This window comes from Pipistrellus hanaki, assembly GCF_964339955.1.
Source record: "Pipistrellus hanaki genome assembly, chromosome: 13".
NCBI classification, from domain to species: Eukaryota; Metazoa; Chordata; class Mammalia; order Chiroptera; family Vespertilionidae; genus Pipistrellus; species Pipistrellus hanaki.
Window position 1 is genome coordinate 7,421,595 of NC_140515.1, and position 24,094 is coordinate 7,445,688.

A 24,094-nucleotide genomic window follows, 5' to 3' on the forward strand; every position below is an offset into this window, starting at 1 on the left:
GTGCTTGAGAAGCAGGCACTACCCAAGCTGGCATTCAATAGTAACAAATATGAAAGAGAGCATTTAAAAAAAAAAAAAAGTTGTAGGAATGTTAAAATCCATGCTGACTGGTTTTCCCATTTACCCAGCAGCATTCCCAGGCTAGTGTTGGCATGGAGACTGGAAAAGGAAACTTTCCACCATTCTGTCACTTGCTACTGTTTCCACTTATTTTTACTGAGCCCGATTTTAACATTTTTTTAAAGTTTGATACTTTTGATGTTTGTATTCATTGTTTCATTCTGAAACATGAAAACGGGTGGAAAGTTAAAATCAGGCAAAGATTTGGTCTTCCACATATTCAGCTGTTTGACATTCGGATAATTGCCCGCTTTTTTCCTTCTTTCCACATTCGGTCTAAGTGCCTTGGCACGGGGAGCCCTGGTCTGGCCTGACTGCCCGCTCCCTCGCTGTTGTTATTACAGATGCTGAAGGCGCATCTGCTTCTCAAACGCGGTCCTGGGGCAGGGGAGCCCGCGCTCCTGGCGCCTTAGGGAGAGTCCGCGACCCAGAATCGGGGCGCTGAGCGTGGGCACCCTGGTCCTCCCGCCGCCCTGGCCCTCCCGCCGCCCCGCTCCCGGAGGGAGGTCGGGCTGTGGTTCTCGGCGGGAGACCCAGACGGAGGGCAAGTCCCGAGAGCGACTCGCCCGCGGGAAGGCGGCGGGGCCTCCCCCAGCCCGAGGCGGCGTGCCCGGTGGAAGGGTAGGGGTGCGAGCGGCCTGGGCCGGACGCCGGCGCCCGTCTCCCCTCCGCGGCTTCCAGAGCGGCGGGCGAGCCTTGCGCCTCGGAGGGCGCCGCTCCTGGGACCCGGAGGGGAGCAGGTGGCAGCGGGGCGCACAGGAGGCGTCTGCGGGACAGAACACCGCACTCCCGCCACGGGCTGTGGGCGGCTGCCTTTGCTCCCCTTTGTTCTCCCCACCCCACCCCTCCAGTCCCCGCGTGGGTGCGCCCGCCTCTCGGGAGGGTGGACCCCGGTCAGCACCGGGGCGGGCGCCGAGCGGACCAGCGGCACGTGCCCCCCCCCACACACACACACACACTCTCTCTCTCTCTCTCTCACACACACACACACACTCACACACACCCCCGCACACACACTCACACACACACACACTCACACACACACACCACACACACACACGTGTCCCCCGCGGAGCGCAGTGGGCGCCCTCGCATCTGGAGAGCAAATGGCGCAGCGGTCAGTCCGCGGGGCACGTGTCGCCTGGAAACGAGGGCAGCAGCGCGGGAGGCTCGGCCCGGCACAGCTCGGCCCCAGCGAACGGCCGCGGGCGCGGGGCTCCGGGGTGCCTGCGTGGCGCCCGGGCGGGGCGCGGGGGGCGTGAGGGGGGCGGGGTGTGCCCGCGGCGCCCGCTGAGTCACAGCCCGGCTCCCTTTATATCCGCCCGAGGCCCGCGAGCCGCCAGCCGCAGCTCCGCGCCCCGGAGAGCGCCGCCCCGCGCCCCAGCTCCGCGCCCCGCGCCCCAGCCCAGCCCGAGGGCGCCATGCGGGCCCCGCGCCCCGCCCCGGTGCTGCTGCTGCTGCTGCTGTGGTCGCTGCTCGCCCCCCGCACCGGGGCCGCCGTCATCACCGGGGTAAGCTGCCGCACCTGCTGGCTCCCGGGTGGGGAAGGCGACGCGAGGGCGGCGAGGGAGCGGGGAGGGTGTCCCGCCGGGACCGCCGGCGCCCGGGGGCGCACTGGGGGGAGTGCTGGGCGGCGGGGCACGGGGCGCCCGGGAGAAAAGTGGCCCAAGTGCGGCTCCCAGCGCCAGCACACCTTCCCGCCCGCGCCCTCTTCCCGGGGGTTCGGTCTCTCTGTTCCGCTGGAGGATGCTCTTCAGTCTCCCCAGCGCTGTCCCGGACCTGCCCGCGGGACGTGCAGCCGGTGGAGCCCTTCCTGGAACGCAGGGGCCTGGGCATCGCGCTCCGCCCCGTCCTCCGCGGGGCTCTGCTCCCCACGCGCCCCCACAGGATCCCCCCACAGGATCGCCAGGAAAGACCTTGGTCCGAGGCCACGTGTGCGCTTTGAAAGCAACGTGGGTGCTTCTTTCTGGATCTCAGGGTTTTCTGGTGTGTGTGTGTGTGTGTGTGTGTGTGTGTGTGTGTGTGTGTGTGTGTGTTGGGGGTGGAGGGGTCCCCGGCGTCTTGAGAGTCTGCCTATGAGAGTTTTCCGTTTCCAGTTCCTGATGAAGCACAGCCACCCTCCTGTATGATGGGAAAGGGCGAAGGGAGCGCTCCCCTCAGGGAGGACACCTGCGCAGGGGAGCGGGAGTGCTCCCTGTCCCGCAGGGGTGCTCCTGGGGTCAGAGCGGAATTTCTGCCCAGAACCGCAGGCCCGTCCACTTCACAGCAAAGCCGCCGCTGCCCCTGCCGGCTGCCCACTGCCCACTCCCTCCCTCCCAGTCTGCCATTCTGCACCTCCCTTACCTTCTCCTCGGTATAAGTGCGCGCTCTAGGACTGCATTTGAAAAGAAATGAAATAACATTTAAGTTTGAGGAAATGTCATTGTCTAGAGAAAATAAAGCTCTGTTGTCTGCATGCCGATTCCTAGGCTCAGAGCACATTGTGAGCCCTGGAACATACAGTGTTTGCTTCTGTCCGGAAGATACGCAAGTGTACGAATCGGGATATTTATTGGAGTCATTTGGAGATTTTTTAAAAATATATATTTTATTGATTTTGTACAGAGAGGAAGGGAGAGAGATAGAGAGTTAGAAACATCAATGAGAGAGAGTCATCAATCAGCTGCCTCTTGCACACCCCCTACTGGGGATATGCCCACAACCAAGGTACATGCCCTTGACCGGAATCGAACCCGGGACCTTTCAGTCCCCAAGCCAAACGCTCTATCCATTGAACCAAACCGGTTTCGGCCATTTGGAGATTTTTTACAAAATGTATTTGAATAGCTTTGTCAGTAACCAGCTGGTGTGATTGAAAAATGTTTTTATAGGTCTTTCTAATACATGAGAATTAGCATGATTTCCCTCTCTTCTCCCACTGGCTCCTTTAAAATTTCTGCTAATCCTCTGAGCCCCAAATTCTTTTGCAATATAAGTATCTTTTTGTTCCATTCACGGGACAGCACAGCATGAATAGATCTACAATGGCTTAAGGCTGGAGGGCATAGGAAGCAGCTGTCTAATTAAAAATATATAAACCTATGTAATTTTTTGTAGATGTTTCCAGGAACCTAAGCTTCTTGTTACAAAATGAACTCTGTCACGTTGGATGTTTATGTATAGAGAGGTTTGGCGAGCTTGTTGTATAGTGTGTGTGCTGTTGTTGTAATCTTAGCTCTGAGTTACAAAAAGAGGATTCTATTAACAGCACGGCAATAAAGAAACGCAGTTATGTCTCCATGACAGGAACCATCTGGACTCAAATGAAAAACTAAATAACTTATCTGGAGATGTTGTCTATAGGATATTAAACATCCAAGTGATTGAATTTTAAGAGATTTTTGGCTGGATGTTGATTGTCTAATAAAAAGAGTGGTTGTGGCTTCAGAATTCGGGATCTTTATCTGTTGAAATAAAACACAGCCTGAAGCCTCCACCTTGAACACTTTCTGTTTGGGGGAATATGTGTAGTCACTTAAAAGTCCTTGATTTGTTCCAGCCACGTTGGAAATGCCATGCACTGAGCAGCTCCTGGCTGTGCTGGGAGGATCACATGGGCATGATGCTGGCAGACAGATAAGAGCTGTAAGAGGGAAATGTTTAAATATATTCCTGTAAATGCCCAGCTACCCCAAGGTGGAAATTGTAGCTTTAGTCCAGATACTTGTTTTAAATAGGTTGAGAAAAAAATGTTAGCAGCCGATAAACCAATGAAAAGTAGTGAATAAGCGTGTGCCCATGTGTTTATATTTTAACAAGTTATGGCTGTCCCTAAAACTAGAATTTTGAAGGAATGCTTTAGTTGTTTCCAATAAACATACATTTAAACTTGTGCCTAAATTATAATTTTTTTATTTCTTACATATTTTATAGGACAGGATGTTTTTACCTAATGTTGGAAAAGTAGATTACTGCACACCATCCAAACAGAGCATCCTATTTTTGGTTGATTCTAGGAAAGAACAATAGACCTCCAGATCAATTTTTAAGCACATGAATTTAGACTTCATTGTTCATTCTCTCCCCTGCAGAGAGGAATCCCGCAGTCAGGTCTTTGATTGTGTGCACTGGGTGTTTGCACTGGGAGCAGGTGCTGAGGTCTGCGTTTCCTCACCCGACGGCTGCGACAGGAGCTCCGTGGAGCTGTGATGTGCACATGTGTACACCCTAAGCCCAGTTTTCTCTCTGCAGGTTACACCCTGGAGATAAGAGAGTAACATACGGGAAAGCCTTTGTCCGCCCATTCTCACCCTGTGAGATTTCTTTCTTTAAAGAGGAAATGGTGAAAATCAAGTCAGTGGTGTGAGAAACATCTAGTCTCATGAACCAAAATGCAAATATTTAAGAAGGAAAATGAGTCCTTCTAAAATTTACATCAGTTCCTTGATGGGTCTGGAGCAGCTCATGCCAGACTTAGAGACCCTTTAAATCCCTTCGGAAAAACTGGCCCAGTGGACTCAGTTAATAATCATACAGTCTCGTGATTTCACTTACGGAATGCTTAGTGGCTGTGTACAGTATAAGACTAATACAGACACATTTTTTTCAAGTTCAAAGCAAATTCAGTAAAGCACTACAGATAACTGGTGTGCTTTTTTTAATATTGTGTTTAAGATTTTCATAATGTGTGAGCCATTATTAGGCCATTTAAAAAAAAAAAACTAGGAAAACCTCTTCTGATTATATTTTGTGGCAAACACGGACAAGTAAATGAAGACTGCAGTTCTTTATTTATGTGGTTATTATCGCAGAGCAGTTGGATGCTTAAAGCGCTTTCTTGTGGCTATTTTTAGGTCACCTGCATCTGAGTCTGCCGCTGTCCGTATTTATGTTTGCTTCTCTCGTCCCAGGCTTGCGTGGACGACTTCCAGTGTGATGGAGACACGTGCTGTGCGGTGAGCCTGTGGATCAGGGGCCTTCGGCTGTGCACACCCATGGGCCGAGCAGGGGACAGCTGCCACCCGCGCTCTCGGAAAGTGAGTACTTTGTGTTCACGGCGGTTCCTCCCGGGGCAGTGCCCTCACCTGAGCAAGGCTGTGTGACCTGCAGCCCAGGTGTGGGAGCTGGAGAAGATGACAGTGGAAAGCACCTGCCCTGCCCATCCCCTTCCGCTGGAAAGAACTGTGACCTCTCACTTATTCTAGCGATCAGTTTCCTGCCATAGTTCTCATGACATTAGAGACACTTCATAATAATTTCAAACACATGAATTTGTTTAAAATCATTTAGGAATCCTATCTAATAAAGAGGAGATATGCTAATTGACCCTCACACCATTACAAAGATGGCAGCACCCACAGCCAATAAGGAGGGAATATGCTAATTGACTACCATGGCCTCAAAGATGGCAGCACCCACAGCTAAAAGATGGTGGTGTCCAGTCCCCTCATCCCCACTGGGGTGGCAGGAGTGTGGCAAGACCAGGCCCACTACCAGGCAGGCCTGGCTGCTCTGCATGCCTGCCTCCAGAGTCCCCCAGTCTGCTTAGCCCCCCAACCACCCAGGGCCACCTGAGGCTCAGGTATCCAGGTTCACCCAAGGCTCAGGTAACCAGGACTGGCTGAAGCTTGCGCTGCTGGCAGTGGCAGCAGCAGAGGTGTGACGGGACATCGCCTTTCCTTGATTGCCAGATCATCTCCTGCCCCTGAGGGCTCCCAGACTGTGAGAGGGGGCAGGCTTGGCTGAGGGACCCTCCCCCATCCAGTGCATGAATTTTTATGCTCCAGGCCTCTAGTATATCTATAATAAACCGAATGGCCGAACAGCGGAGCGACTGTCCAGACAGCCTTCTGGATGACCTTCCGGGTGAACCTGGGGCTGCAAAGGCCTACTCTCTATATATGAGACCTACTGCTAAGGCAGAAGTAAATAAGTTGTGTCTTTGGTAGAGGAGTGTGCTGTGTTGTTAGTGTCTGCATTCAGAACGTAAGGATTTGTACACCTATGAGCAAAGTGGAGGCAGCTGCCATTGCTGTTTTGTTTTTATAGAAAACCATTGATAATACAACTAGTGTTGTATCTTAATTTAAGATATAAAAGTAATTGACTATTTATAGGATAGATTGTTCACAGTCCTAGGGGCTAATGATAGTTCATTTTCCGCTGTATCTATCTAACAGGTCAATATCAGAGTGGCCTAAGCCACCTTTGCAGCGTTATTGGCAATGATAGGTCTGAGCTGGGAGGACAGGAAGGAGCCAGGCTGCAGACTCCTGCCTGTGGGCCCCAGCTGGTTACAGGCGGGGGGGGGGGGGGGGGGGGGGGGAGGGGGCAGAGAAATGTGGGGAGCCTGGACAGTCCTTGCCCTTCAGATTCAAAACTTTTGGAACGCAAAATCTGCAGGAACACAGTGCCTAGCTCGCTAGCCCCAGGTCCGCGTGGCCCAGCAGTGCAGGGAAGTCCAGGGCACAGGGGCCGCCGGGCTAGGTGGCTGGCTGCAGGCAGAGCTGGTCCCTGCACTTCCCCTCTGCATGTTAGAAGCAAACTGGATTCCGCTCCGCTTTACCGCGTGCAAGAGGTTAAAGCTGCCGCTGAATCAGCGTTTTCCGGTATTGCACAGGCCAGGTGAGGCTCCCTTCCCCTTCTCGGGATAAACATGAAGAAACCGTTGGCTGAGGGAGAGCTTGACTGTCTGCAGCAGGGACTCTGGCTGTTCGGACGCACCTGAAGCGGAGTGCAGCTCTCCTGTGGTTTCCTTGAGAAACACTTCCTGTTACGTGTAGACCCTTCTTCCCGGGGTTTTACTGCTCGCAACTGCGCTGTCATTGTAAACCTGACAGGCACCTTTAGTCCTGACTGTTTAGAACTGGGAAGTTCTTAAGCCACCATTATCTGTCTTGGTTGCAAACCTCGGAAAGATGCCATTGGTCCAGCTGCTGGGCACCGGTCTCCCTGGGCACCGGTCTCCCCGGGCACCGGTCTCCCTGGGCACCGGTCTCCCCGGGCACCGGTCTCCCCGGGCACCGGTCTCCCCGGGCACAGGTCTCCCCGGGCACAGGTCTCCATGGGCACCGGTCTCCTCGGGCACAGGTCTCCCCGGGCACCGGTCTCCCCGAGCACAGGTCTCCCCGGGCACGGCCTCCATGGGCACCGGTCTCCATGAGCACAGGTCTCCCTGGGCACAGGTCTCCCTGGGCACTGGTCTCCCTGGGCACCGGTCTCCATGGGCACTGGTCTCCCTGGGTACAGGCCTCTATGGGTACAGGTCTCCCTGGGCACCGGTCTCCCTGGGTACAGGTCTCCCTGGCTACAGGTCTCTCTGGGTACAGGTCTCCCTGGGCACCGGTCTCCCTGGGCACCAGTCTCCCTAGGTACAGGTATCCCTGGACACCGGTCTCCCTGGGCACTGGTCTCCAATGGCACTGGTCTCCCTGGGCACAGGTCTCCATGGGCACGGGTCTCCTTGGGCACAGGTCTTCCTGGGCACCGGTCTCCCTGGGCACAGGTCTCCCTGGGCACAGGTCTTCCTGGGTACAGGTCTCCCTGGGCACCGGTCTCCATGTCGACTGTTCTCTCTGGGCACCAGTCTCTCTGGGTACAGGTCTCCCTGGACACCGGTCTCTCTGGGCACCAGTCTCTCTGGGCACCGGTTTCCCTGGGTACAGGTCTCCCTGGGCACCAGTCTCTCTGGGCACCAGTCTCTCTGGGCACCGGTCTCTCTGGGCACCGGTCTCCCTGGGTACAGGTCTCCCTGGGCACCGGTCTCTCTGGGCACCAGTCTCTCTGGGCACCGGTCTCCCTGGGCACCTGTCTCCCTGGGCACAGGTCTCTCTGGGCACAGGTCTCCCTGGGCACAGGTCTCCCTGGGCACCGGTCTCCCAGGGCACCGGTCTCCATGGGCACCGGTCTCCCTGGGCACAGGTCTCCCTGGCTACAGGTCTCTCCGGGCACAGGTCTCCCCGGGCACCGGTCTCCCTGGGCACAGGTCTCCCTGGGCACCGGTCTCTCTGGGCACCGGTCTCCCTGGGCACAGGTCTCCCTGGCTATAGGTCTCTCTGGGCACAGGTCTCCCTGGCTACAGGTCTCTCTGGGTACAGGTCTCTCTGGGCACAGGTCTCTCTGGGCACCGGTCTCCCTGGGCACAGGTCTCCCTGGCTACAGGTCTCTCTGGGTACAGGTCTCTCTGGGCACAGGTCTCTCTGGGCACAGGTGTCCCTGGGTACAGGTCTCTCTGGGTACAGGTCTCTCTGGGCACAGGTCTCTCTGGGCACAGGTCTCCCTGGCTACAGGTCTGGGCACAAGTCTCCCTGGGCACAGGTCTCCCTGGGTACAGGTCTCTCTGGGCACAGGTCTCTCTGGGCACAGGTCTTCCTGGGCACCGGTCTTCCTGGGTACAGGTCTTCCTGGGTACAGGTCTCCCTGGGCACCGGTCTCCATGTCCACTGGTCTCTCTGGGCACCAGTCTCTCTGGGCACAGGTCTCCCTGGGCACCGGTCTCTCTGGGCACCAGTCTCTCTGGGCACCGGTTTCCCTGGGCACCGGTCTCCCTGGGCACAGGTCTCCCTGGGTACAGGTCTCTCTGGGCACAGGTCTCTCTGGGCACAGGTCTCCCTGGGCACCGGTCTCCCTGGGCACAGGTCTCCCTGGCTACAGGTCTCCCTGGGTACAGGTCTCTCTGGGCACAGGTCTCCCTGGGCACAGGTCTCCCTGGCTACAGGTCTCTCTGGGTACAGGTCTCTCTGGGCACAGGTCTCCCTGGGCACAGGTCTCCCTGGCTACAGGTCTCCCTGGCTACAGGTCTCTCTGGGTACAGGTCTCTCTGGGCACAGGTCTCCCTGGCTACAGGTCTCCCCGGGCACCGGTCTCCCTGGGTACAGGTCTCCCCGGGCACCGGTCTCCCTGGGCACAGGTCTCCCTGGCTACAGGTCTCTCTGGGTACAGGTCTCTCTGGGCATCGGTCTCCCTGGGCACAGGTCTCTCTGAGCACAGGTCTCCCTGGGTACAGGTCTCTCTGGCTACAGGTCTCTCTGGGTACAGGTCTCTCTGGGCACAGGTCTCCCTGGGTACAGTTCTCCCCGGGCACCGGTCTCCATGGCCACGTTCCTTTCTGATGTTGGCCGTGCTACATGTGTGCCATGTTGCCAAGAGCTGCCCTGGCTCAGCCTGTCCTTCAGGATGTGCTGCTCCCCAGCTGTCCTGGCCGCCGGGTGCAGGGACGGGCAGCGGCGGGCCTGGCCTCACAGCAGGAGCTGCGCTGCTGGCTGTCGGTGCTGCATGTCCGGTGCCCCCGTCATGGCGGGTCGTGGTGCTCACTGCCCTGGGGAGGAGGGTGCATTTGTCCGGACTCCACACACTGGTGCTCAGACTGCGGCCTCGGCAGCTGCTGCACAGGTGCCAGGCCAGAGGGCAGCCACAGCCTTCACTGCTTGTCTGTGGTCTACCTCCGTCCACTTCTTCCTCCCCAGACGCTGTGTGTCCGGCACAGCGTTGAGTCCCGTGGGCTGGGCCGGCTGGTGTGGACGGGGATTAACAGTCCGAAGTGGGAATTTGTCTCATCTTCTAGTTCCAATGGTTTCCCAGTGGGAGATGTTTTTACTTATTTATTTCCCCATCACCAATTATCCCTCCATCCCCTCTTCCACCCGTCCTCCCCCACAACCACCACCGTGCTGTCCGCACCTGAGTTCCCTTTCCTGCCCAGTCCCTCCACGCTGCCCAGCACGCCGCCTCCGAGCTGTCAGCCTGCTCTCCGAGTCTGTCTCCGTTTTGCTTGTAGTTCAGTTTATTCATTAGATTCTAATTGGAGTGAAATTTTATGGCACTTGTCTTTTCCTGACTACCTTATTTCACTTTCAGTATAATGTTCTCCTGGTCCATCCATGCTGTCCCAAAGGATAAAATTTTCTTCATTTTTGTCGCCAAGTACAATAGTATTCCATTGTGTAAATGTGCTACAGCTTTTTTATCTGCTCATCTATTGGTGGGCACTTGGGCTGCCCCCAAACTTTGGCTCTTGTGAATAATGCTGTATTGAACATAGGGTGCACATATTCTTTCTACTTACTGTTTCTGGTTTCTTCAGATAAAACCCAGAAGTGAAATTGGTGGTTCACAGGCAGTTCTAGTTTTAATGTTTTGAGGTAACTCCGTACTGCTTTCCCAGTGGTTGCACCAGTCTGCATTCCCACCAGCAGTCATGAGGGCTCCCTTTTCTCCATGTCCTCGCCAGCACTTGTCTATTGATTAATTGATGGTAGCCACTCTGACAAGTGTGAGGTGATACCTCATTGTCATTTTATTTTATTGATTTTTTACAGAGAGGAAGAGAGAGGGATAGTTAGAAACATCGATGACAGAGAATCATCGATCAGCTGCCTCTTGCACACCCTCTACCGGGGATGTGCCCGCAACCAAGGTACATGCCCTTGACCGGAATCGAACCCGGGACCTTTCAGTCCACAGGCTGACACTCTATCCACTGAGCCAAACCGGTCTCGGCCCTCATTGTCATTTTAATTTACATTTCTCTCATGACTGGTGACATTGAGCATCTTTTCATACGTGTGTTGGCCATCAGCACATTCTCTTTGGAGAGTGTCTATTCAGGTCCTTTGCCATTTTTTAATTGGATTGTTTGGGGTTTGAGAGATTAGGATTAGGGTTTGGGTTAGGGTGAGTTTTATAAGTTCTTGGTAAATTTTAGATGATAACCTTTGTTAGATGTATCGTTGGGGAATATGTTCTCCCATTTTGTGGGATGACTTTTCATTTCCTGATGGTTTCCTTTGCTGTGCACAAACGTTTGGGTTTGATTTAGTTGCATTTATTTGCTTTTCTTTGTTTCCTCTGCCCAAGGAGTTATATCAGAAAAAATATTGCTACAAGAAAAGTCCAAGATTTTATTGCCTATGTTTTCTTCTAGATTTTTATGACTTTAAGTCTAACATTTAAGTTTGTAAGCCAACTTTTGTTTATTCTTATGTGTGGAGTAAGGAAGTGGTTTAGTTTCATTTTTCTTTTGCACGGATCAGTTCAACTTTCCCAACACCATTTACTGAATAGATTATCTATAGCCCATCGTATGTTTCTGCCCCTCTGTCAAATAGTCACTGACTGGGAAGGTGCGGCTTTATTTCTGGGCTCTCTGTTCTGTCCATTGATCTGTGTGTCTGTTTCATGCCGGTCCTCACCACAGTGACCAGAGAGGAAGAAGAAATATACGCCTCAGTGATGAGTAAATAGTTTGATGTCAGGTAGTGGTACTCCTCAATTTTGTTTTTCTTTCTCAAGATTGCTGTTGCTATTTGGGGACTTTTGTATTTTCATATAAATATTTGGACTATTTGTTCCAGTTCTGTGAATATGCCATTTGGTATCTTGATAGGCATTGCCTTCAATCTGTATATTGCTTTGGATAGTATGGACATACTAATGTTACTTCTTCCATGAACACAGTATATGCTACCACTTGCTTGTATCTTTTTTAGTTTTTTTTCAAATACAGGTCTTCTACATCCTTGGTTAAATTCTTTTAAAGCAATTGTGAATGGAATTGTTTTTTTAGTTTCCCTTTCTTATAATTCATTATTGGTGTTTAAAAATGCAACTTATTTCTGGATATTTGTTTTATCTTGCTACTTTACTGAATTCATTTATCAGTTCTAGTTGATTTTTGGTGGAATCTTTAGGATTCTCTCAATGTATTATAATGCCATCTGCAAATAATGTCAGGTTTACTGTTTCCTTTCCTATCTGGATGCCTTTTATTTCTTCTTCCCTGGTAGCCGTGGCTATGCTGAAGAAGAGTGGTGAATGTGGACATCTTTGTCTTGTTCCTGTTCTTAAGGGGAATGCTTGTAGGTTTTGCCCATTGAGTATGATATTGGCTCTGGGTTTGTCATATATGGCCTTCATTACATTAAGGTATATTCCGTCTATTCTTACTTTGCTGAGAGTTTTGATCAATAATGAGTGCTGGGTTTTTGTCAAATGCTTTTTTTATGCATCTATTTATATGATCACGTGGTTTTTATCCTTAATTTTGTTTATATTGATTTGCAGATATTATACCAATTTTGCACTTCCAGAATAAATTCCACTTGACCCTGGTGGGATCTTTTTAATGTATTGCTGAACTAGCTTTGCCAACATTATGCTCATCAGGGATATTGATCTATACTTTTCTTTGTCATTATTTGGTTTTCAAAATTTTGGAATAGGTTGAGAAGGATGGATGTTAGCTCTTCTTGAATGTTTGGTAAAATTCACCTGTAAAGGATCCAGTCCAGGGATTTTTGTTGGGAGTTTTGTTTTGTTGTTGTTACTGCTTTAATTAACCTGTCTAATCAGATTCTCTGATTCTTCCTGAGTTAGTTTTGGAAGATTGCATGTTTGTAGGAATTTATCCATTTCTTTCAGGTTGTCCAATTTGTTGGCATATAGTTATTCATAATGTTATTCATAATGCAATCCTTTATAATTTGTTGGCGTCAGATGTTACTTCTCCACTTTCATTTCTAATTTTGTTTATTTAGGTTCTCTATATTTTTTCCTCATGAGTCTAGTTAAAAGTTTGTCAATCTTATTTTCTTTTCATAGAACCAGCTCTTGGTTTAATTTATACTTTGTATTATTTTTTAGACTCTACTTCATTTATTTCTGCTCTGATCTTTATTATTTTCTTCCTTCTTCTCACCCTGGGCTCTTTGTGTTGTTCTTTTTCAAGTTCCTTTAAGTGTAAAGTTATATTATTTGAGCTTTTTCCTGTTTCTTGAGATAGGCCTGTAATGGTATACATTTTCCTTTAGGTCTGCTTTCCCTGTATCTTACAAACTTGGGGTTGTTTTGTTCTCATTTTCATTTGTTTCAAGGTATTTTTTTATTTCCTATGTGGCTCTAGTCTGCTCTTTCCTCCCTCTGCTGAAACCCAGGGTTAGTGGCTGCGAACAAAATTTTGTGTGTGGCCCTTTAAGAGGGTGCCTGTATTGCAAGCTGTCTCTCCCTGGTGGACAGAAACCCCAGATGTTTTCACAGCCATATTATTTGTGGGTTTCCCCGGGGGAGGGAGGGGTGAATCAGGTCTAAGCTGGCAGGTGGACATCCCCTGAGGGGTCTCAGACTGCAAAAGGGCTCAGGCTGGACTGAGGGACCCCTCTCCACTCTGAGTGCTCAATTTTCATGCACTGGGCCTCTAGTATGCATATAAGTTATTTGGTCGATCTCTTCTCACCGACCTGCACCTTCCTTCTGAGATTCCACAGTCTGTTCTATGCTTGTATGTCTCTGGATATATTTTTTCATTAGATTCCAAATATGAGTGATACTTGTCTTTCTCTGTCTGGCTCATTTCACTTAGCATAATACTCTCTAGGTCCCTCGATGCTGTCTCCAAGAGTAAGAGATCCTTCTTTTTTTACTGTTGCATAGTATTCCATCGTATAAATGTACCACAGCTTTTTTAGCCACACATCTACTGATGGACACTTGCACTGTTTCCAGAACTTAGCTATGGTAAACTGTGCTGCTATGAACACAGGGATGCATGCATTATTTCTGATTGGTGTTTCTGGATTCTTATTCCTAAAAGTGGGATTACTGGGTCAAATAGCAGTTCCATTTTTAATTTTTTGAGGGAACGCCATACTGTTCTCCACAAGTCTGTGCACTAGGGTTCTCTTTTCTCCACTTGTTGTTTGTGTATTTTTTGATGGTGGCCCCTGCTTTTTTAAAGAAAAAAAATGGATTACTGGTCACGGTCATAGGAATTAATATTCTAAAAACATAAGGCTATGAATAGGTGAAGACTAAACCTATTTAAATTTTAAACTTTCCATCCTGGTTTGACTTAGTCATTAGCCACAAATGTCTATTAATTTTTTTTTAAATATATTTTATTGATTTTTTACAGAGAGGAAGGGAGAGAGATAGAGAGCTAGAAACGTCGATGAGAGAGAAACATCGACCAGCTGCCTCCTGCACACCCCCCACCGGGGATGTGCCCGCAACCAAGGTACATGCCCCTGACCGGAATCGAACCAGGGACCTTTCAGTCCGCAGACCGACGCTCTACCACTGAGCCAAACCGGTTTCGGCAAATGTCTATTAATTTTGATGAAGTGAACTTATATTTAATGAATGAACTTGATAACGATGCATAAGAATTGGTAGCCCTGAGCTCAGTTTACTGTGGTATTTCATACAATTCAGTTCACTTGTGGAGTGTGTAGATCTGAACTTTCACCCTATTCAGATCTGACTAGGCTGTGCTGTTATAATTATAGGAATTTTTGTTTGTTTGTTTTTTAACCCTCACCTAAGAAGTAAGGATATTTTTTTCCCATTAATTTTTAGAGAGAGTGGAAAGGAGGAAGGAGAGAAAAAAACATCAATGTGACCTCGGTCGGGGTACATCAAACCAGTAACCCAAGTACCAGAACTTGACCTGGAACTGAACCCAAGACCCTTTGGTGGTCAGGCCAATGCTCTAACCATTTAGTGCACTGGTCAGGGCTATACTTATTGGTTTTTAATTTTATATTTGACTAGAGACCCAATGCACAACATTCATGCACTTGTTGGGGAGGGGGCCTCTCAGCCTGGCCTGCACCCTCTCTCAGCCCAGGACCTCTCAGGGGATGTCCAACCACTGGGAGCAGGCCTAAGCCGTTAGTTGGACACCCCCCAAGGGATTCTGCACTGCTGCTGCACTTGCCGGCCATGAGTCTGGCTTCTGGCTGAGCTGTGCTCCCCTGTGGGAGTACACTGACCACCAGGGGGAAGCTCCTGCACTGAGCATCTGCCCCCTTCTGTTCAATGTCCATCATAGGGACCAATCTTTCCAGCGTTTGGTCAATTTGAATATTAGCATTTTAACAATAAATTTTTAAACAATTATGAATAAGTTACTATATTATATGTCTACAGGGGATACTTAGGGGATGCCCAGTTAAAGTTTACTAATACCTAATACTTTCCAGAGTTTACAAAGACCAGCCAATTGCATCCCATTCTGCTTACCTGATGGCTTGGAAGTTTATAATTACGTGTTTAATACTTTCACTTCTTATCACTCACTGGAAGCCCGATGTACAAAGATTCCTGCTAGAATGGGCTTTCCTTTTCCTGGTGCGGCACCACCTTTCCACTCCAGCCCAGACTCTTTCCATTCAGGCCCCACCTTCCCACCCACCTTCCCACGCTGCCCAGAGGCCCTGAGAGACCAGGGGTGGGGCAGAACATCAGCATCATCGCCATAGCTACAACACAAGCATCCCGCCCCATCATTCAGCACCTGTGTATGCAAATTAACCTCCATCTTTGTTGGGTTAATTTGCATATCACTCTTGATTGGCTGGTGGCTAATTTACATGTTTGTCTATTATTAGGTAAGATTATTTTACAAATTTTTTAAATTTAACTATTTTCTCCAAAAAAATTAATCTGAATACTTATTTTGTTCCACTTTTTATGTCAACATTTTAAGCACCAGTTTTAGGTTTTTTTCAGCTGCATTTTTGCTGCTAAAATGACAAATTATTCTTTTTTGAAGATAAATAATTGAAATTAGAACATGGTTCTTTTATTTACGTAAGAAGAAAATGGAAGATTTTAAATGATTAACTTTCTGTTACAGACTGAACCCATAACAGAACATTGTAAACAGCTATAATTTCAGGAAGGAATATAAAATTTTTAAAACACCAACTAAAATATAACTCCTATCACTACAGAATGTAGTGACAACTGGTGGAAGAAAGCATAATGGGCTAAATGCCTCATCTTTCATAACAGGATGTCAAGAACCCCTGTCTACTTTTGCTCTCTTGGGGGCAGGACCGTAGCTGTGATTACAGGGTCATTGGCGTTGGCGGAGAGATGCTGAAGAAATAAATATAGTTTAGTCTAAGCAGAGTTTCTCAACCTGGCCTCCACCAACCTCTAGGTCAGGAAATTGTGTTGTAGGGGTTGTCCTGTGCATTGTGGGAAGTCTAACAGCATCTCTGGCCTTGATCTGCTATCTAGTTGTGACAACAAAAATGTCTCCAGACTGTGACACATGACCGCTGGCAGGTTCGGGGCATGTGGGGGGGCTGTATTCGGAATCGCCCGGCTGGGCGCCGCTGGCCTCACACCACATTAGCCTAGGCTACAGGACAGTCTGGAGAGCAGCATCCCCTTCGCATGGGAGCTTCAGCCGCTACCCAAGCACACAGCTTCTTTTGGGCTCTCAACTTGATGGGGTGCTACCAAATTCGAGGGCCAAAGGATGGGGCTCCCCTTGATCCACAGAAGCTACCACCTTGTTTTTGCAAATCTGTTGTGACTGCCTAGCCCCAGAGACCCGAGGCCTGCATGCCAACAGCTCTCCTGACCAAAGTTCACGCAGCCAGTGGGGCCCGCCTGCTGTGTTCAGCCAGCCTTCTGAGGGCACAGAGCCGCCGGAGGCCAGGGCCCAGCATCCCAGCTCAGGTCAACCCTCTGCTCACAAGAGGGAGCCAGGTTGATGATCACATTATTTAGGATTGCAGGAATGCATATGTATTTTTTAAAAAACATGAAGAAACAATTTAAAATTTAGCCAAATTAAGATACACAGCAATCTTCATAATTAATCAAACCAGAAACTGTGGGAGTTCTGAACTCTGTTTTATTTTATGCATTATTCTACCATTTCATTTTTTTGTTTTTAAAGAACTATGTACCAAAAAAGTTGTTGCAAAACGATATTATTACAAACTAGTGGCCTGGTACCTGGATTCAAACACATTGAAAGGAAATAAATTAGAAGGAAGATTTGTGTGGTAATTACATTACTGCAAAAAATTACATATCAAAATAGTATATATAATATAGTATTATAAAATTAAAATACAAACTATTTTAATATAACTAATCACCCTTTATAATAGAAGTGTCAGAGATGAAAAAACTTAGTAAAATGTATATGAAAATAATACATAAATTGATTAATAAATAAACAATATTCTGTCAACAACGTCGCTTTCCTTCGGCTTTAGAAATACGTTGTGCCGGAGAATCCAAGATGGCTGCTCGGGTAGGCACCTAGCCACAGCCGCACGCAAGAATTTCAATAAAATACAACTAAAATATAAAATGGACATTACCCAGAACTACAGGAAAGTCAACTGACTGGAAATTCTACAACGAGAAGCAAGGAGAAAACCAGAAGGAAGCGCGGAGGAGCTGTAAAAGCCCAAGGTACGGAGACACGCGGCGAGCGCGGAGAGGACGGAGCCAGAGAGGAGGGAGGCCGAGTGCCTGGCTGGCGTTCCCTAGCGGGAAGGAGATAAACACTCGGACTGTGCTGGGCCCCAACTGCTCTGAACCCCCGTTCTAGGCCAGACCCCGGGGACCCAGGCTCACCCATAGGGAGCTGGGCTGTAAGGTGGAACCCGGGGAAGCGGCGAAAGGAGGTCCCAGAGGCGCGCACACTGCGAGCAGAGAAGGGACGGCCGGCTGTGCCGTAGGACTGCCCTGGCGGGAAGGAGAGAGGGGCTCCAGACTGCTCTGAACGCCATCTCCAACTCCACTTCCAACTGAACTGAACCCCAGTTTCGGGCCCATTGCGGGAGAGCTTACACTGTTTGGTAGCAGGCGAAAATCGAGGGCACCTTTCTCTCAGAGGCGCTTGCAACAAGTACTGAAGGACCCTGAGTCTCAGGAGTCGCATAGGGCGGGGCTGACGGAAGCCGAGGCTGTAGGCTCCACCCTGAAACCCCGCCCCATCAGAAAAGCTGCCTGCGAAAATGCCTAAACCAAATAGATCACAAACGAAAGAAATGGAGGGCAAAAAGCGACTGGATATAGAGTTCAAAACCACACTTATAAGGTTTTTCAAGAGTTTCCTAGAAAAGGCCGATAAAATAAATGAGACCTATGAGGATATGAAAAGGGATCAACAAGAAATAAAGAATACATTGTCTGAAATAAAAAATATTATACAGAGTCCTAAAAAAAGAATAGAAGATTGGAAGAATCAAGTCAAAGATTTGGAACATAAAGAGCCAGAAGACACTCCTCTGCAGAAGCTAGAAGGCAAGAGAATCCAGAAAATTGAAGATAATGTAAGAAACCTCTGGGACAACTTCAAACGATCCAACATCAGAATCATGGGGGTCCCAGAAGATGAGAGAGAGCAAGATATCGAAAACATACTGAAAGAAATAGTGACAGAAAACTTCCCCCACCTGGGGAAAGAATTGAACTTACAAGTCCAGGAAGCACACAGAACTCCAAATAAGAGGAATCCAAAGAGGACCACACCAAGACAAATCATAATTAAGATTCCAAGAGCAAAGGACAAAGAGAGAATATTAAAAGCAGCAAGAGCTAAGCAGGTGGTTACCTATAAAGGAGCACCTATACGATTGTCAGCTGATTTCTCAACAGAAACCATGCAGGCCAGACGGGAATGGCAAGAAATATTCAAGGTGATGAATAGCAAGAACCTACAGCCAAAAATACTCTACCCAGCAAAGCTATCACTCAGAATCGAAGGTCAGATAAAGAGCTTCACTAATAAAAAAAAGCTAAAGGAGTTCATCACCACCAAACCAGAATTATATGAATTGCTGAAGGGGGTTCTTTCAGAAGAGAAAGTAAATAAAGATAAAAATTATGAACAACAAATACGTAACTATCAACAAGTGAATCTAAAAACCAAGGAAATTAAAAAAAAAATCTGATGAACAATATTAACTGTTGAATATAATAGAATCAGAGGTATGGAAGGGGAGTGAGCTGATGATTCTTGGGGAAAAGGGGAGAGGGGAATGTGGGAAGAGACTGAACATAAACTGTGCACTTATGGATGAGGACAATGGGGAGTGGGGAAAGGGCAGAGGGTGGGGTGGGAAGGGGGGGGGAAAGGAACGCTTGTAATAATATGAACAATAAAAATTTATTTTAAAAAAATCAATAAAATATATATATATATTTTTTAAGTACAAAAAACAAAAAAGAAATACGTTGTGCCAATAGTTGGTCTTCAGATACATTCTGATGTTGCTGGTGATTGGCGCCAGCAAGAGCGTTACATGTATCGCACATGCATGAGTCAACGTTTAATTTTAACTTTTATTTTTAAATTGTCAGGGCATGTCATATGTGCCAGTGGTCGGATGGTTGAGTGTATGTACAGTCAGTCAATTAGCCTTTTAGATAGGTAGGTAGATAGATAGACAGATAGATGATAGATAATAGATAGATAGATAGATAGATAAAAAGACGCCTGTCGAGGCTTTCTTCCCGTCGCCCATAGTTTCTTCCCTAACACACTGACTGTGGAGAGAAACGCTGTTTCCTCTTCTAAACCCGGTGCCAGCGGGTGAGGCTCAGCCTTCGCTGCGCGCTGGTGCTGCTCCGTCTCCCGGGCGCGGAGTGCCGGGCAGGGGAACGGCGGACGGTGCGGAGCTGGTCTGAGGTCTGGGCTGAGCAGTCAGCTCCTGGCCTGCTTGTCCTCTGACAGGCGCTGTCTGTCAGCACATGCTGGGCATCACTGTCAGACAGCTGTTTGCCGCTCCGTCCGTGTCTGTAGGTCTGGGAGTGAAGGGGCAGGGAAGAAATCAGCAAGCTCTGAGCGCGTCGCTCAGACACTGCGGCCTTTGTCATCAGAGCTGCATAGGAAAGGGGCACTGAGGGTGCTGCGCGAGGCTTGGCCCTGTCCCTTCCCGCCTGCTTTCGGCGCTGACAGCCCATGTGACAGCCCGGGCAGCGTTATGCGCAGGAGGTGAGCACAGCGAGGCCCTTAGTGATGAGGGCTGCGCTGGCCTCTCTCACCACTGAGTGTGCGCTCCCTGTGGACAGGCCGTCCTTGTTCTGTTATTACTGTGCCCGCAGCACCTACCACAGCGCCTGGCGTGCTGGTGCCGCGCAGTGAGTGTCCGTGGATGGATGAGTGAAGGAGACATGCCTGCTATTTATTTCTACAGTTTCAGTTCACTTCCTTCAGCTGCTTTCCTTCAGCTGCTGCCTGCGCCGTTTTCCTAAACCCAGCACCATGCACACCCTGGGCCAGGCGTGTCCTGGCTGTGAGGCTGTCCTGTGCATTGGAGGGTGTGTAGCCACATCCCTGGCCCCGACCCACTCAGTGCCAGTGTGCTGCGCTCCTCCTGTGGGCCCCCGGGGCCTCTGGGGGTGGCGGGAGCACCACCCCCAACGAGGAGCACTGTCCGCAGCCGTGTCAGGCTGACAGAGGAAGCTCTCGCAGGCCCAGGAGGGCTGCATGTGCAGGGAGTGTAACTCCCACTGCCGGTAGTCATCAGCTTGTCCAGCAGCATCCCCTGTCAGCAGTGGCCCACCACCCTGCACCTGCGGACACACACAGGGACAGAGCCCCTCCGAGCTGAGTCTGCTCCGCGCTGGCGCCAAGCGCCGTGGACTCAGTGCCCCCAGAGCCCCAGAGCCTGGGACGCACTGCCCTTCCAGACAGACAGAGGAGGGGCTGGCCACGCCCGCCCACCACTCAGACCGCCTCCTCCCACTCCCGTTGTGTACATTGTTCTCAACCATCTCCCTGGCCCTTCCAGAACCATTTTGGAAATGGAAGGCAGGAAAGAAGAAGGAGGAAGAGAAGAAAAAGGAAAAAGGAGGTAAGGAGACATGGCGTGGTCCCACTCGAAGTTAACACCCAGAATAAGCAGCCCTGACCCTGGGGCAGCCAGAACCGGGTCTGTTCCTTCCGTCCAGCCCAACGAAGGCGAGCTGGCCCTGCCACCGCCTGCAGAGCGCCTCCTTTCCATAGAGGGTGCTCAGAGGCCCGGAGGAGGCAGCCCAGGCTCACCGGGACAGACGCGGGGCCCGCGGCCTCTTTGGTGGAGGGGAGTGAGGAGCACGCGCACGGCACTGAGGCTGGCATGGCGCTGAGGCCGGCACGGCGCTGAGGAGGACACGCAGGCTGGAGGCCGGGATGTGAGCTGCCTCTCCCTTCTCCTGCGTCGGAGGAACTTGCCTCCCAGTTCCCTGCCTGTCACCGCCTCCAAGGGGTGGCATCCCCCGCGGGTCCCGCAGACGGTGCCCTGCAGAGCGGGCAGGTGCTCAGGAGGCGCCCTGGCTGGAGGAGGCGACTGGCTCTGCCTGCGGAAAGCACAGGCCTCTGGCGTGCTGGCCTCCAGACCTGCACGGACCGCCACGGCCCAGGGGCGGGTGACCCTCCTCCGCCAGCCCCCTGGCTGCTCTCAGAACCAGCGGCCTTGGCTGCGGCTCTCCTCCACGGGCTTGCCTAGTTCCCCGTCAGAGACCAAGCTTGCTCCTTCCGAACGCCCCCCTGTTTCTCCCCTCCTCCCACCCGTGTGACTCCCCTGACCTCTGTGTGCCTTGCTTCTTGTCTGGGGTGGTTTGCTCCTTAGACCGATGTGGCCAAGCCCAGAGCCTGTCTCCTGAGGGCGCCTCCTGAGCAGGAGGAACCGGTGAGAACCAGGGAACGGCACCTGAGCTTGTGCTTCAAAGCTCAGGCTCTGGCCCACCTGCCAGCCAGGCTTCCGGTTCCGGCTGTGAGCTTGGCCAGGCGCCAGGCCTCAGGCTGTCTCTGGAGGTGGGGTAACTGAAGCTTTGCCGCACTCAGTGGCAGGAGGATGGGGAGGGTGACACCAGAGGTGTGACCCCCTTGCCGGGCGGCTGGGCCAGTGGTGGACACTCAGAGCCCGCTGCTGTGCACAGAGGTTTCCCAAGAAGAGTTCGGTGGGGTTTTGTTTGTTTGTTTTTTCCGTTTCCTGACGTGGTTTTCTTTTCATTCTAGGTTCCGTTTTTTGGGCGGAGGCTGCTTCACACGTGTCCGTGCATGCCTGGCCTAGCCTGCTCACGAGCTGCAGTCAACCGATTTGTTTGTTCCCGAAAGTAATCGCGTTAGAGTAGAAGCTCGAAATGTGAGTGGCCACACGATGCCGATAACACCGATCCTTGCTCCTGTGCCAGACATAGTGTGCCAGACAGAACCTAGTGCTTCTGCGCCTTCTGAGTGACGTTGCCAGCTTTGATTTTTAAGTGACCTCTTTTTATTGAAAAACATTTAGTTTGGGGTAGAAATGTAACGTTCAAGGCATTGTGGAACTGGTTCTAATTTCCCAGTTTGTTTTAGGTTTGGCTTTTTTTAATGCCAATAATTCACCCATTTTCACAAAAAATGAGGACAATAAGAATTTGATATTTTGTTATAGACTCCTCTTTTTTCTTAAACCCTTCTCCTCCCATCCCTGCCCCACACATATCCTCGCTCACCCTTTGTTCTCTCGCTCCTCAAAAATGTTAAGGACCTCACTTTGCCATTCGCCTCCCCGTGCTTGTGGCATTTTAACATACATGTGTGGTGGGGGAGGGGTGTCCATATCACCGGTTTGCGGTGGAGTCACTGAGGAAAAGCAAGCAGTGGAGAGTGCAGAGCTAAACCAGACCCTCCAGGCCTCTCACACGGAGTAAGGGTGGCAGCTGCCACACACCTGTGGGGCTGTCTGCGCAGCCTCGGGCCGTTGGGTGCCCCGGTGAGGACAAAGGATGGAGGGCCAAACTAATTTAGTCCAGATTTATAGATGGCTTTTTTAAAGAATTCCCAGTACAGCAATGATTTTCAGCTGGTGTGCCCTAGCACACTGGTGAGCCACAAGAAGTTTTGAAACATGCAACACCTGACTTTCCCTTAGATTGTCAAATTAAAAAAATGACAACAGCCAATACACAATACCCATCTGGTGTGAAAGAATCAAATATATAATTTATTTTGTCAGGCTGGCAGAATGCTCTTTTTGGTGTGCTGCAGAATTTCAGTAATCAGTTTATGTGCAAATCGCTTCAGCACAGTATTACATTTATTTCTTTTTTTTATGAAGCTAATTTTATTAGAAAACTCTTATAGTTAGAGATGTTCCCAAAAATGTCACTTGAAGAAGAAGTATTGATTTTATTCTGGCATAAAACTAGTTATCCTTTTAAAATGGGTATTAACTTGTAATTTAAACTTCATTTGTAACCAAAAGGTCTGTTGTAATGGATTGTCTGACATCCTGCCATTTGCACCTGTATCACTATTGCCGTGTAAAAATTCTGTGTCAGAATTTCTGTGTCAAAAATCCTGAATCAGTTGCTTCACCAGTTGCTTTATTTTTAATATTATATCCTTATTTTGTCACAGCTGTCCTCAGTTTTTATGACAAGCTGACCTTTCTATAGCCCACATCCCAAACCTGGCAAAGACTCTCAGTGGTCAGATAGCACTCTTGTCTGTGCGTTTCATTTTGCACACAGGAAAATTCTGTCTGCATGAATGTTGAGGAAGTACAAGAACACGTAAATCAGCGAGGTTCTGGAAGACGAGGGGGATCATGCGTACAGAACTGACTGCAGCCAGAACGGCTCCTGGGTGTCACCGCCGACCGGCAGGCAGTGACGGCTGGCGGCGTGCTCGGCCTGGCGCGGTGCGGGCCAGGAGCCGTGCTCCCAGACCGCAGCGCCCGCGTCCCGGCCCCAAGGACCAGCGAGTGTAAATGCGACAATAAATCGCTTCCGAGACACGCTCACTGAGTGCATTTCATCATGCCGACCTACCCCCCCGCTCCGAAAGAGGGCTCCTGTGGCCGCTGCCTCCTCGCCCAGGGCCTCCACGCCTGGAGCCGCTCAGAAGTGTGGGGCTGTGCGTGCAAATTGCCCTCTTTGGCCACGGAAGTACTAGTTTGGGTTCAGTTAGTCTGTATTCAAGGACATTCCTTTGTGAGTTTGTTGAGAAAAAATTTAGATTTCAGCAAGTGGAATCATAGGTGAAAAAAACAACAGGCAGTTCAGCAATTTTGCTAAATGTTGTTTTCACAGAATGTTCAATAAATCCTTTTTAATAAGTCGTGCAAACACTTGGATCAATCGTCCATTTTAAAAAAATACATTTTTATTGATTTCAGATAGGAGGGGAGTGGGGAAGAGAGAAGCATCAATGATGAGAGAGAATCATTGATTGGCTGCCTCCTGCACACCCACCACTGGGGATTGGGCCTGC

At 50.0% G+C, this 24,094-nt stretch overlaps 1 protein-coding gene across 3 annotated transcripts; it reads left to right on the forward strand.

The window, feature by feature from the left end:
• Nucleotides 1-1,461: 1,461 nt before the first annotated feature.
• PROK2 (prokineticin 2) lies at nt 1,462-23,800 on the forward strand. 3 transcript variants are annotated; one of them, XM_084901737.1, is made up of 5 exons: nt 1,462-1,631; nt 5,010-5,135; nt 20,646-20,708; nt 21,854-21,980; nt 23,353-23,800. In XM_084901737.1, exons 1-4 carry the CDS (start codon nt 1,542-1,544, stop codon nt 21,953-21,955), a joined length of 381 nt encoding a protein of 126 aa, XP_084757863.1. In that variant the 5' UTR covers nt 1,462-1,541; the 3' UTR covers nt 21,956-21,980; nt 23,353-23,800. The 3 variants fall into 3 exon arrangements, with proteins under 3 accessions (XP_084757863.1, XP_084757862.1, XP_084757864.1); XM_084901736.1 differs by having other exon boundaries at nt 21,854-23,800; XM_084901738.1 differs by lacking the exon at nt 20,646-20,708 and having other exon boundaries at nt 21,854-23,800.
• Nucleotides 23,801-24,094: the final 294 nt, after the last annotated feature.